The 15,093-nt window shown below is 30.9% G+C and overlaps 2 protein-coding genes across 2 annotated transcripts in view; both read left to right on the top strand.

The window, feature by feature from the left end:
- LOC107454167 (dorsal-ventral patterning protein Sog-like) overlaps positions 1 to 15,093 on the top strand; it is a gene marked incomplete at its 5' end in the record, with an annotated part of 95,390 nt that overhangs the window by 79,778 nt on the left and 519 nt on the right. The window contains 10 exon segments of the mRNA NM_001323832.1: positions 339 to 353; positions 1,079 to 1,303; positions 2,621 to 2,752; positions 4,446 to 4,640; positions 4,722 to 4,815; positions 6,414 to 6,559; positions 7,525 to 7,633; positions 8,270 to 8,374; positions 10,969 to 11,066; positions 14,619 to 14,718. Coding sequence (NP_001310761.1) covers positions 339 to 353; positions 1,079 to 1,303; positions 2,621 to 2,752; positions 4,446 to 4,640; positions 4,722 to 4,815; positions 6,414 to 6,559; positions 7,525 to 7,633; positions 8,270 to 8,374; positions 10,969 to 11,066; positions 14,619 to 14,718 — 1,219 coding nt within the window.
- On the top strand, positions 8,386 to 11,066 carry LOC139425603 (uncharacterized). The gene is made up of 2 exons (XM_071180915.1): positions 8,386 to 9,963; positions 10,009 to 11,066. The coding sequence occupies exon 2, from the start codon at positions 10,174 to 10,176 to the stop codon at positions 10,612 to 10,614; it is 441 nt and encodes a 146-aa protein (XP_071037016.1). The 5' UTR covers positions 8,386 to 9,963; positions 10,009 to 10,173; the 3' UTR covers positions 10,615 to 11,066.

Raw genomic sequence — 15,093 nt, 5'->3', positions numbered from 1 at the left:
CTTGTATGTCTTTACAATTTAAAAACTCCTTGAAAAAGTTTTTTTTTGCAATAACGGACCCTATTTGCACAAATTCATAAAAGCGGACCCTGGTTGAAAGAATGCGAGTAATTTTTTCACAATTTCACGAAAAACGGACCTTTCACAAAATGTCTGGACAGACCCCTGATTGTCATACTAGCATGTCATACTTCACAAAATAATTTATCTTTTAATCAGACCCTTCACAAATTTGTTTATCTTCATTATTGTTTTGTTAATCAAATAAACCCTTCCCAGGAAGGGGGGGGGAAGAAAGACAGATGTAAACGAACTAAATTTTTTCTTCAGCAGACGCTTCTTCCTTTATTCGTCCGAAATGAATATTCTGCGTTCAGCAGTATAGGCTAAATACCAAATATTTGTATGTTTCATCGCTAATTTAGTAGGTAAAATTGCTGTTTATTTTTTAAAATTTAATTTTTTTAATTATAATTTTATTTACAGTGTTGAGCATAATCTTGTATGTCTTTACAATTTAAAAACTCCTTGAAAAATTTTTTTTTGCAATAACGGACCCTATTTGCACAAATTCATAAAAGCGGACCCTGGTTGAAAGAATGTGACTTAACGTTTATTTTATATTCGCAAATTATGAGTAATTTTTTCACAATTTTGCAAAAAACAGACCCTTGACGGTAATCAAATTTCTTTTGAAATTCTTAATTCAGTCTTCCTCAATCGAAATTAATCAGATTTTGATAAAATTTTATTCGTTACTTAAATATTGACACCACAAATGGGTATATTTTTTAAAATTTTTATTCGGTGATTACGAAGCACTTTCCATACAACATACATATTTGCTTTTTAAACTAGCACAAGAAAACATCAAGAAAATCCACAAAATTTTATTTCACCAAGAGTTTGCATCGCTTTGTTTAATTGAATTGATAGATTTGTTTTGATAACTATTTTATTCGTATATTTTTATTATTATTATCTCGTATTGAATTCGTATATTTTTATTTGCATAACATGTTTCATTTGTAGAAAATCATTTACAACAAAATAAAATTTGAAATTATAAAAATAAACTTCATTTACAATAGAGATGCCCATTTTGTTGACTGGTGGCAACACAACTGCAGGTGGAATAGCTTGGCTATCCATTGATAAAGATTGCATTCTTCATTATCAAGTATACCTTACTGGCTTAGATGCTCGGGAGCGTCATTTGTTGGAATTACTGCAAGTGAGACCAGGAAAATATCACCACCCTCTACAGCGTGTCTTGAAAAAATTCGAAGGGGAGCAGGTAATGGTAATGCAATGTCACTTTTCATTCACATTTCCCTCCTTTTAAATTAACCTTCTAACATAATCATATATAAGAATGGGAAGAAAATCCTGACTAAATGTTTCAGGGTGGCTACAAAACAGGGGAAAGTCGGGTAATTAAAGTAATATGCCTAGAAAGTCAGGGAAATTCAAATGTTATAAGTTTAAGGTTCACAAAGTCTAATATTTTTTCCAAAATAATTAGTTTTTTTAAGAATCGTTTGTTTATTTTAAATACTTATTTTTAACTTTAATAGGAAGTTTAAGTATTTTCTAACATAATTTAAGTTTTAGATTTAAAGCATTTCTGAGAGAAGTTACAATAAAAAATAAAATTTCTTTCACTGATTACAAAAGTCACGGAAATTTTATAAAATCAGCTAAATTTTTCTGAGTATTTCTGGCCACCTTATTGAAACAACTATTAGGTTGAAAAAATAACTATTAGTTTGTAACAATAACTAATTGGTTGAAAAGGTACCTATTTTCAAGTTGAAACAATAACTAATAAGTTGAAACAATAACTATGATCAGATTAAAACAATAACTATTATCAGGTTGAAACAATAACTATTATCAGGTTAAACAATAATGATCTATGATCAGGTTAAAACAATAACTATTGTCAGGTTGAAACAATAACTATTATCAGGTTGAACAATAATTAATAGGTTAAAACAGTAAACTAATAGATTAAAACAATAACTATTTTAAGGTTGAAACAATAACTAATAGGCTGAAACAATAACTATTATAAGGTTGAAGGAATAACTATTATTATAATTTCTCTTGAATTAAATAGTAATTTTATTTACTTAATGTAATTTTATTAAACATACATTTTATCAAGTAAGATTAAGTTAGTATATACGTTATCTAGGTATTTTTCTCGTTCTTATTTTTGATAAGAAGTTACTTAAATTTTAATTTTTCGTCAGCTAGTTCTTAGTAAGAATGGTATAATTTTCATGCATTTTTCTTGAAATTCTTTTTGTAAAAAATTATTTTATTTATATATTTAAAATATAATTAGTTTTTAGATATATTTGATAGATAATAATTATTTTTTTCCTCGGAAAAACAGACACTCAAATGTAACCATAAAAGCTACAAACTATTTATTTTTAAAGGTTGTCTTTGTGCTTGTCTATTTAAATCCGTTAGCAGTTATTACGAATATCTCTTTCCTGATGTAAAATTTTTTTTTTGTCGTCTCTGAAATTTGTCATTTCGTCGTCAAATAATAAAGTAGTTTTCCTAAACGGCAGACGGTATAAAAAAGATGTAAATTTTTCCTCAGGTTGAAGACTTGGCAGAGGACTTGGATGGTCGTAGTTTGGCTTTCATACAACAAGGCTACACTTACCTGGTTGTGACATCGAAACTTAACAGCAAGGCCAAGGCTGTCGAGCTGAGAGCTAAAATAAACGAGGTTAGCTGATTTCTTTTACATACACGTTTCATTTTACAAAACGATGCCGTCCTTATTCAAATAACGCTTGAACTGATTTTATTTTATATGAAAAGAAAATGCCTTTCTAAAAAAATGAACTGCAATGCAATTGTTTTTAAACGAGATAGTATTTATGATGAATGCTTCTATTTATAATGCTGAATAATTGCTGTATAATTAGAATTGCAAACGGTCTATTTTGAAAGCAACATTTTGAATTTTTTATTTTTTTTTTAACTTTTATGTTAGTTTACTTTTATGTTGGTATGAAATCTTGAAATCCAAGTTCAGCTGGGGCTCTATGTCTCATTATAATGCAAGCTCCAATCATTTTCTGATAACTACAAACGGAATTTTATCTATGCTGTGAATCATACTGTGTTCATCAAAATTCTGGAAGCTTTAAGACTAATTAGAGTGCTCAAATTTCTGTTTGAATTTAGTTGAATGCAATTAATTTATCGCTAAAAGGATTTTACCACCAATCAAAAATTTGGTCATCGTCCGAGTAACTACAATGCTTCAGTTTAAACAGGAGCTCCGTGCTAGATAACAATGCATATTTTTGATTTTACCACTACAAACAGAATCTTTCACTTATTTTAGCCAAAAGAAACTTATCGTCAGTACAGTCGAAGATTCGATTGATTTCCTTTATTCAAAAAATTATTAAGATCAAAAAATTTCATATGATTTTTTTTTAAATAGTTTGCATTATGATTAAACACTTCTTTCACTTGAATAAAAGATGTCAAAAATCTTTTTCCAACATCTTTTAAAATATGAATGGTGCGTCAAGCCAAATATTGTGCTTCTAGAATGTATTAACGAACTACATTCTGTGGTATTTCAAATACCTTCATGAATTATCTTATTTAAGGAACCTCAACCCCCTTTCTATTGGTAGTTCCATGCACAGACATTTCGAAAAGCTTAAATGTCCACGAATGTTTCAGGGATGGTAAAATTATAAATTTTCTTATAGCGTGTTTTTATAAGCTAAGAAGCTTTATACGACTTAAAATTTGTCTTTCAAGAAGTTATAGTTTTGGAAAAGAGTAAGAGACATTATCGAGGTACAAGAATTTGTTATTAATCGATTCAAATGCCAATTCGATTTCATTCTACTTTTGAATGTATACTACGTTAGTTTCAATGATTACGATTGTATATTATTGTTTTTTAATACAGCTCTACACACCCCCCAACTGCCTTCCAAGTTACGATGCATCCTCCAAAACAAGAAGTGGGAACACATATCAGGATGGATACAATGACGTATACGGGACAGATTTGAGGAATACGTGTGAATATGAAGGTACTATTTATGATGATGGAGATCATTGGAAAGGTGAACACGAAGAATGCACCATGTGCTCTTGCCAGGTACATTTCTCTTTCTCACTTCTAAATTAAACACAATTAAGAGCTAAAGGCTTATTTAAAATACTTTTGTTTTCTCCATAGAGAGGCCGCGTTGTTTGCGAGAGGACAATATGCCCCAAGCCATTGTGTAACAATCCTATGACGATGGAAGGAGAATGTTGTCCCTTCTNCGTTTTTATGAAATGATATTTTGTGAAGGGTCCGTTAAAGGACCCAAATTTCTTCTAAACAGACCCCTGCTTAGTTTCAATGATTACGATGAAATATTATTGTTTTTTTAATACAGCTCTACACTCCCCCCAACTGCCTTCCAAGTTATGATGCATCCTCCAAGACAAGAAGTGGGAATACATATCAGGATGGATACAATGACGTATACGGGACGGATTTGAGGAATACGTGTGAATATGAGGGTACTATTTATGATGATGGAGATCATTGGAAAGGTGAACATGAAGAATGCACCATGTGCTCTTGCCAGGTACATTTCTCTTTCTCACCACTAAATTAAACACAATCAAGAGCTAAAGGCTTATTTAAAATACTTTTGTTTTCTCCATAGAGAGGTCGCGTTGTTTGCGAGAGGACAATATGCCCCAAGCCATTGTGTAACAATCCTATGACGATGGAAGGAGAATGTTGTCCCTTCTGCCCAAGTAAGCCTATTTATCCATCCAATTTTTTTTTCTAACTTGGTATCAAAATTTTTAATGTGCATACAATAAATATTTTTAGGAAGCTATTAAAAAAGTATTGTTAAAGGAAATGTAGGATTGTTCGAAATGAAAACGTTATAAAAATCCGATGAATCACTACTGAAAAAGGCGGGACTAAAATCATCAAAACCTGTTTGATTGCTGAAGGAAACTGAGAGGAGTTGAAAGGCACCTTCAAGTTTCATAGAGCAATTAAATTGGCTATGGTGTTTGTGATGTACTTAATTGCCGACTTTGTGACGTTCTTTTGTCGCTTAAATATTATTTTGTGACCATTAAATTGACTCATTTATTTACCTCAATTTCCATTTCATGTTTTTTTATTATCAGTGTTTTTTTTTTCTAATTTTTAATTTTGAAAATGCATACTAAAGTGGGCGTTACGAAACAACTTTCTCTAGACGTCAGTTATTAAGCGTTTCGTTACTATCAGTACGTTTTTATAATGTACCGATACACGTTTAACTATTTTTTACTGATGTTACCCAAATGCTACGAATCGGAAATTTAGATGCTGGAAGCAATAAATAAACTATTAAAAACAAAATTGTAGTAATGATTTATTTTCATGATATTGTATAGTTATTCACGCTTGAAAAATTAAAAATCAAACTGCAGTGGGTCCCCAATTATCTGACAATTTTGATCTTTAAGTGAAAATTTGGATCATTTCCTGGTGTCCACTAGCAGAATTTATTGTCAATCAAACTTCAAAACATCTTTCCGACTGACTTGAGTGCTCATATATTATCTGGAGTTCTCTGCCTAATAAAAATAGAAGTTTCAATCATAACTTGATTTTTAAAAGGAAGACCTATCATCATTTTATCGCCAAATATAATTTGTCGTGAATTGAAATTCCGTTCATTTTCTGACCTAGGAAATTTCTCAAAGTTTCACTGATGCTCAGTGTTGGATGACAATGCGAGCTATTTGACAATATTAGCTTCCTGACCGCTAATAACAGAACTAATTTTGACGAATCGGATTTATCGTGAATCGATATTTTGAAAACATTCGAACAACTTAAGGACCTTGAATTTTAGCTTTAGCCCTGTATCCGAAGCATATGTTTGTTACAATTGTTTCATTAATGATGTAAACAAACTTCGTCGCCCTTTTATGGCGTACTGAAATATCGACCACATTTCGACAGGAACACAAAAAATTAACAAAACTACGTTGAAAAAATTATTAAAATATAAAATTAAAAAAAAAACTTTTCTAGGAGTAAAAGTATAATTTTTCTTAGAAATGAATTATAAATCATAGGAGACGCTCATGTCGAGTTAAATTTTTATTTACCACCAAAAATTTCCCTTACGTCTTCTTAAATATTGTAGTTTTAAGAATATTTTATATTGTTAAATGGTTCCTGATTTTAAGTTTTCAGAATTATTCAAAGGGTTTTTTGTTTAATAAAAGTTTATTTTCTGCTCTATCTCAGTGTGGTAATACATACAAATTAGTTTAATTTGAGTTTTTACATTATTAGTTTTAATATCGTCCGTGTTGGGTACTGATAGTTGCTTTTACAGGTAACTCTAATGGTTCATCTGAAGTGGACGTCCACAAAGGCGAGAGGTATTGTTTCTTTGACAAAAAATATCGTCCTGCTGGTATCAGATGGCATCCCTATGTTCCTCCCTTTGGATTCAGCAAATGCTCTCTTTGTACATGCGACGTAAGTTTTTATTTCCTTTATCCTGGAAATCTTTTGACTTAGTAATCACATGATATGTGAAAAGGCCACGTCTTATACTTTTAATTTTCAACAGATCAATTAACAGAAAATAAATGGCGGTAAATGCGTTGTGATCATTTTCATATTTTGTGCGAAACTCAGGGTAAACGATTTGTTGAAGATTACTCTACGATAACATATTTTTTGACATTGACTCCAGTACCCCCTCCAATCACTCTAAAATCTGATTCCACAAAATTGAGTCATCTTTCGTTTTGCCTTCCTTTTTTCCGACTAGTAATAGATTTCGACAGGAAAAAAAATGTTTCATTTGATTTTTTTTCACCCATTTTAGCAATATGAGCACCCTAAATCATTCTTTTGAATACATTACAAGTGGATAGTTATTTTATCGATACTATGTTTACGCTACAACATAGTACTCATTCTTAAGTTCAATAGCAATATTAATAGAATGACACTAGAGCGCAGTATATTATTTTATTAAAGTCATTATTATTCCTCAAACGGTAAATTTTGGTATTTAACTGTAGCCTTTTTTAACCTTAAGTTTTCATTAACTTGCTTTCATAGAGTGCTTAAATTTCAGCTGGAGTTCCGTGCCTAATGCCAATAATACAAATTTGTTTCCTAAATGTTGCAATCCATTATCAACAGAAAGTTGAAGTTTTTTTTTTTTTTAATTATTTGTTTAAATCCTGTATATTAAATTTTCGATTATTGGGTGTACTCTCCATACGAGTCGTAGTAAAAATGTTTAAATTGATATGTTTATACATAAACGCCTTGAGGTTATTAATAGCTTGGGGGTTAAGAAAGGGATAAAAATAGTATCAAGCATTATTGATGTGATATTAAATGTGAATGAGCCAAAATGTTTGTGTTAGTCCATTCATTCTGTGAAAATGTGTTCGTACTTTCGACTTAACTTCTTATTTTTACAGCCGAAGACTCTGACTGTAAAGTGCGATCGAATCACGTGCCCAGCGCTAACTTGTGCTGAAAAAGATGCTTATAGGGAGCAAGATAACGATTGTTGCAAAAAATGTCCTAGTGAGTACATAGTGTCAATTGCTTTTTTAATATGCATATTGTTCTCCATATCACAGTCCTAAGTAATTTTTTTTAGAATCCTTGAAAAAATTAAAAAATAAATAAATAATAATAAATTAATATTTAATCTATGAAAAGGCAAAAACTCTGTCGAGAAACACCTAACCAGTCTAACTTAATAGTGATAAGTTAGATTCTGATAGAATTCCTTCTTTTTTTTCGCTGTCTAATTATTAACTAAATGCAGTGATTTGTATACTTTTTTGATTTCAGTTTTGACAAGGGTTCTAAAAATATTTATAAAAAGTATTATTAAAAATATTGAATATTTTATTTTCCAAAGGATTTTTTTTTCTTTTTTACCATTTTATCAGCTAACACATTTTAAAGCTAAAAGTTGGTATAGTTCTAAACATAATTTGAAGATAAGAAGAGACTTTACATATATCTAATGTTAGGTAAATCCCCTTATTTAAATTAAGTGTTTAATAAAAATTGAATCTTCAGCAGTCTTTTATTTTTACATACTCACATAAATATTTTGACAAAATTTAGTTGTTTTTGCAATTTAACAGAGAAAAATATTTTTTTTGAGGTACTTCTGTCGTCGTATAAACTCTTTTATTTTTATTTCAGATTCAGTGTTAACGAAAGCTATTGTTATCATCCCTCCCTCAGTGGGTCACCTGGGAGATCAGAGTGGTGAAAAATCAACTGTTAAAGAGATATTGAATGCTGGAGGTAAAGTTGAATTTTAATAGGTGCCTTCTTGTTTTAAAATAAATTTAATAGTCTAGTTTACTCTGAATATAAAGGTGAATAGAGATCATTATCAATATTACTATTTTTAAAACGTACATAATGAAGAAAGTCTGTTTAGATATTTGGGTGCATTAACTAATTATTTTATCCTCGAAACGCACCTTTCTCGAAATATTTCATGGCAAAGGACATTTCCTTAAACATTTTATACTTGCTGTACCTTGAATTGCATTTATAGGAAACGACTTATATGTAAATGAAAATAATTTACATCATTTTAATGTAATTTTCTGCCAGGGAGAAAAAAGACAACATTTCGTTGTAAGTATAATTATTCAAGCGCTTTTGGATACTCGGTATTTTTTGTACTTCCATCTATAAATAAATTAGCTTCATTTGTTGTTGTTTCATTCTTAAATTTAAGGGCACTGCAAACACACATAGTAATACAAATTTCCAATGATGACACAGAGTTGGAAACTATAATGAACCACTAATTAGATTACAATGGAATGCACTGAGATGTAAACAAGTATATTGTCATCGTCTGAATAGTGTTCTCAATCTATTTCCACTCTTGACTCTCGATGTTCGGAAGTTTCAGACAAACGGGATGCACTCGATCGGTTACCAGTCTTGTTTTTCTTTGTTCAGATGCTTCCGACGAACGGGCTTGGGCAGTGTGCTCTTGCTCGGTTACCACTTTTTGCCCATTGCTCTGTGGTTCTGAAACAGTCTGCAATTTAAATTACAATAATGTGCAATAGTAATCCTAGAAGAAAATTTGTTCTTTGATCAACTTTTCATAGTAGAATATGTTAATTTTGAGAGTGACCTTCCCAGTGCTTCCAATTGTCAGTATGTCAAATTTCATCACTCTGGGTCGGATGGCTTAGAAGTCTATAAAAACTGACCGACACTCATTTTGATATATTTAGATTATACCCTAGCTCTTCTTAATATTTTTATTTAAAAAATAGTCCTTTACAAAAAACGGAGACATGGTAAGACTTTCTAAAACGAAGACATAGGCAGCATTAATCGGCACTCTTTGTAATTTAAAGTATGTTTTCATATATCAATAGATACAATGTTTAAAAAAATTGAATGACAAAGGCAAAATTTTTTTTAAAAAGTATTATCAATCAAAGTGTAAAGCATTATTTCTTTTATAATTTAATGTATATTTTTCAAATCATTGTGAAGTCATTTAAATCTACACATTAGAAGGGCAGAAAAAATATTTATTGAGAAAATGCTCTATTAAAGTGTGACGAATCATCATCGAAGTGAATCCTAGCAAATGTTGCGATAAGTAACTAAAATCAATTTATTTGTTGGATGCGACTAAAAAGCTAAATAGTGTTACTGTAATTAATGTCTTAGATTCTCCGACAGGCTTTGAAAATGAGTTATTTTATTTCGGATCTAAATAATAATTTCAAATCCCCATCGTGTTAAGTAGGTTTATTCATTTTTGACAAAGATTCTAAAAATGCATATTAACGACTGTGTTTGGAGTACACCCTATTATAACTCTTGTTTAGAATGAATTATCTCGAAATACAGTCGAACCACGCTAACTCGAACCTCGATTTTACGATATCTCGGAGAAAAAAAAAATTCCCTTCAAATTTCATATACACTCAATGTTAAAAAAAACTTGATTTCACGAATTTTTTTCTTTCTAATCCCTCGATAACTTGAATTTTTTTTCTCCATAAGTAGTGCAGATTTTTTTTCTAAAATTAAGAACATATTCCAAAAAAAATTCAAGAATGGCTGACAAGGCATGGAATGATGTGTCTTCCTCTATGATAATGAATGGCTTCAAGAAGTCTGGATTCATTAAAGATCACAAAAATAGTCAAACAATAAATATCGTTAATTCTGCTGAAAACTACACCGAAAATGATCGGAACAGATTGACCAGACTCATGAAGCCTGATGACATGGAATTTCATGACTTTGTAAACGTAGATGATGCAGTAACAGTGTGTGGTCAGTGTAATGACAATGATATCGCTCAAACGAAAGCTTCTTGTGAACTATCAGAAGAAGAGGATGAGGAAATCGAAGATTTACCGCCCAATGTTACTAACAAACAAGCACTTTCTGGAGTGGACACTATAAAGAGATTTATTGAGAGGCAGCCGAATATGTCAGAGGAGACATTTAAAGCTATAGTCCACTTAGAAAGTGTTATAGACAAACTTTGAACAATTGAATCTTTTTTTAAATGAAAATGTAAAAAATGTTTTTCGAATAAATATGGAATGGTAAATAAGTTATGAAAATAGAACATTTTTCTTTATTCTACCATCGATAACATGCGAATTTCGATAATTCGAATTTTCGATGTCTCGAATTTTTTCTCCTCTCCCTTCAAGTTCGAGATATCGAGGTTTAACTGTATATTACGTTAGACAAATATTTTATGCATAAATTTTTGCATTCAACTTATCGTCCCGTGTGTTATTTTCGGAGTGCTCTTCTAATAACTCTGAGTAATATATGCTTTTGAGGATGAAATGAAATTACTTTTTGAGATAATTGTGATGATTTATATTTAGGTTGCAAATTCCGAGGCCAAGTTCATAGAAATGGCGACGAATGGCATCCGACTATAGAGCCCTACGGAGCTGAAAAATGTGTTAAATGTCATTGTAAAGTGAGTATTGTTTTTTCTTTCGCTATTTACGAAAACTACAATTACAAACTAGAGAAAATAAAAAAAAATGCATAGAATTGAAATTTAATAATTAATACCAAGTTACTTCTATCCCCTTAATAAATGATTTTCAGTGTAAGCCTCAACATAAATTTCAATATTTTTTCATAATCACTACTCTGGCGGTTATATTAAAAAACTCATGTGAAATACACACGAAAAATCTACTTATAATTTTGTGAATTTATAATGGCAGGCTTCTGATTTTGTTAAACATCACATTAGTAGTCGTAAACCCATAAATTTGGGTCGGCTGTTCAACGACGGTTATAAAATAAAACAGAGCCGTGATGACTCAGGGGATAAAGCGCTCACCTTCCAATGAGGTGAACCGGGTTCGAATCCAACCGATGACTGGTCGATACGATCTACACCGACCACAGTGCTAACGTAAAATATCCTCAGTGGTAGACGAATCATTGGTTCGAGTCCCTTTGGCGTCAGGCTAACCGTGGGAGGTTTTCGTGGTCTTTCTCACCATGTAACGCAAATGCGGGTTAGTTCCATCCAAAAGACCTCCATGAAGGCAAAACAGCGAACTTTTTGCTGTTTTGTCTCCCCCCCCCCCAAATTCTGATTGTGCGAAAATAAAGCCTTGCAATTTTCGAAGAATTTTAGTTTTAAAATTTTGAATTTTAGGCGTCATTGACTTTTTTTTCAGAAAAAGTTTTTTTTTCTTTTTCTTGTGAAGGGTATGTTTTTGACTCCTGCATTCTAAGTGTCTATCTCAAAAAAAAGTCTTGCTCTTTGCAATATATTTGATTTTTTGTGTTTGAATAAATAATTATTAAAGTTTATATATTTTTAAATAAAATATAGAAATAAATCTGAATGAAACGCTGTTTTTCATCATTCATTTTATAATAAGCATTCAGTGCGCAAGAAAAAATATATCTTGTTCTTTATGCGCATTTTGTTTCGTTTTTGAACCAAATCGCAGCATACATATCAAATGGTTCTTGCCAAAAAGCAAATTGACAAATATCTAATCGGTTCTTTTTCTGTCATGACGTAATTCATTAGGAATTCGCCCAACAGAGCAAATGAGGGCGTTGCAATTTTTGAGGAATACTGAGGCATTTTTAAATGATATATTTGATTTTGAAAGGGGTTATTTTCTTGACGTCTATCTGTCGCATTCTAAACAAATTTTTCGCGTGTCTTAAATTAACTTAATAGTTTTTCTTTCACAAATAAAAAAGGAATGAAAAAAAAAGGGCGCCGGCAACGGAAGAAGCATTGTGATTGGCTTTAGATACATTTGGGTCAGCTGTGTGTTTCGGGAAAAGACGTTTGCTGGAAAATGTTAGAGGGAAGAGAAACATTTCTGTTGTTTTTTCAGCTAAGTGCTTTGTGAAGGACGCCTGTGTGTTGATGTCTAAGGGCTGTAATCCACTTGAACGACGTTTTGTAATCGTTATTTATTTAACGTTGAAAATAGCATTTTCACCCTGTTTGTCTAGGTTGTTACTGCTTGACTGGAAACTTTCATGTTTTGTTTAAATGTAACTTTAATTATGGTAGATTAATTATATCGATTTTTCAATTATTAAAATTATAATTTTAGCATTTATTGTGCATTCTTATTCTCATGTTATTTGACAACGCTTTTTCGATTTTATGACTAAGATTAAAACGAGTTTTTGTGCTCAACTTAAAAGGAAAGTTATTAATGAGTGTTGTTTAGTTGAAGGAACAGAGTTTTAGTTTGAAAAAAAAAACATATTAAAATGCAATATAGAGAGAAAGAAAAAATTTAAACTGATGATGATAAGTTATCTCTATTTTATTTTATTTTTCACCCATGTTTCGCAGCTGATCCATATTGTATTTGTGGCTATATCTTAACCTAGTAGTCCTGTAGTTTTAAACACAGCCCAAGCTAATTAAAGTATTGGACGTTTTAATTTAAGATAAAGATTAACTCCATTTTGTGACGGAGTTTTTTTGTGAAATTAACCGACATTTGCGTAAATGGAGAGGAAAACCACTAAACTAAGATAATTTGGGAGGTGTTCTTAATTCTTGGTCAGTTTATTACTTAGTATATTTTTTGCATTAAAGTCAATTTGAGTCTGGGGGATATCAACCGGTTTACGATTGGATCAGACATTGCTGGGAACCGAACCTGGATCACCTCATTCGAAGGATTTTGACTAAACGTAAAGTTTTTAAAAACTACAAAATGTACGATTTCTCGATTTTTTTTTTGTACTGAGCATTTTTTCTAGTAAATTTTCCTATAATTCTAGTAAAGGTCTCTTACATAGTTATCTTACTCGATACATTTATAAACTCTGAATTCTGTCTTTATTCAGTTAAAGGCAATGAAGTTTATTTTATCATTTAAGAATGACCATTATCTAACTAGTTCGGTTTCTCTCCTCAAAAAAAAAAAATACTTTAAAAATATTCCTGGAAACATAAACAATTTTTCACGTTCATAAGGAAAGAACATGAGCTTTTTGCAAGTTCACTCAACTTTACTTAACGTTGTTCATTTAAACACTTTTAAATATTTATTTTTCAAAATATTGAGTAACTTTTAAAGATGTCATTTCATTTGAGAGTATTTTATTTATTAAATATTATTATACTATTTATATATAAGGCATGAACTTTGTCAAACACCTGATGAAATGAATTAAAATAGAAAAGATGTTTAATCTCTTTTTAAATAAATACTTCCAGAGTTAAGACTAATATTACCAGCCAAATATACATTTTTTAAAAAAATATGAAGTGAAGGTTTTCAGTGGAAAAAAAAAAGAAAAAGCTCGAGTTTAAAAACGATAACCTTCATCTTTAGGTTTTAATGAAGTTCCTTCTTGAATTCTCCAAGATTCGGTAGCATTTACCTTGCCCTTTATTAAAGTGGAGCCAACTTCAAAATATTATGTGTACTTCTTTTAGGTCTGCGACAGACTTGATCGATCTGTCTGAAGTCGCGAACCCAACTAATGTGTACCATTCAAAAAATATTGTGTTTTCATATGACTACAGTCTTGGCGGTGCCTTTTAACGGTTTTTTGAGGTAGACGTGCAATAGATCAAGGAAGAGTTGTGTTGGTTTGTTAGGATGGAGAAGGAAAAAAAAGAGCTGAGTTCTCTCTCTTTCAGATATTAATAGTTTGTGAAGCCGTTGTGTTATGATGAAAAGATAATATGTTTTTCGAGTTGTCTGGTGCCAAATGTCTTATTTTTAATTTTCTGAAATTACACAGGTCATGCACCATTTAAGACACAGCAGGAGACACAGGAAGACTGCCTCCATTCATGAGGATGATCTTTATTTTTATTATATAAGGTCTCTCTGATTTTATAAGTGTTAAAAGGACGCCACACTTTTTGACACGCATCATAAAAATACATCACTGAGGGTTGCCATAACTATTTTATCTATATATTTTTAAAAATTTTTTTTCCTCATAATTATTACGTTTCTTATCATAATGATTGAAAATCTAAAATTTTTTTAACCTGGATTTATAGGATGGACGAGCCAAGTGTAAGAGGAAAAAGTGTCCTAAAGAGTCATGCCCTGTCAAGGTGCCAGGTGAAGATGGTTGCTGTGATAGATGCATAGATTCTGGTAAGAAGCTTTTCTATTATGTTCCAGCTTTGTATTATTTGTACTAGCTTAAGAACTAGTACAAATAATACAAATCCTAAGAGATTTACTGTTGTATTTCAGAAGATGTATTTACTGTAATCTATCTTTACAGTATCATAAATTTTTCCTTCAATTAATATAGTATGATTCCTTTATTGATTTTAATCTTTAAATAGGCTGACTGACTGTTTTATTAGACAATTTTGTCAATTAGTCTATCCATAAAAAGTGGAAATACGTTCAATTTACTAATAAAAGACTTGTTAACTTTAGGATCAAAAGGGATCGTGAGCGTTACGAAATTAAATCGTTTCAGACTTTAAAAACACCTGATCACACATCACTGAAACTGTA

This window comes from Parasteatoda tepidariorum, chromosome 1 (genome assembly GCF_043381705.1).
Source record: "Parasteatoda tepidariorum isolate YZ-2023 chromosome 1, CAS_Ptep_4.0, whole genome shotgun sequence".
NCBI lineage: Eukaryota > Metazoa > Arthropoda > Arachnida > Araneae > Theridiidae > Parasteatoda > Parasteatoda tepidariorum.
The sequence above is the reverse complement of the archived record's forward strand: the minus strand, read 5'-3'. Positions and strand labels throughout refer to the sequence as shown.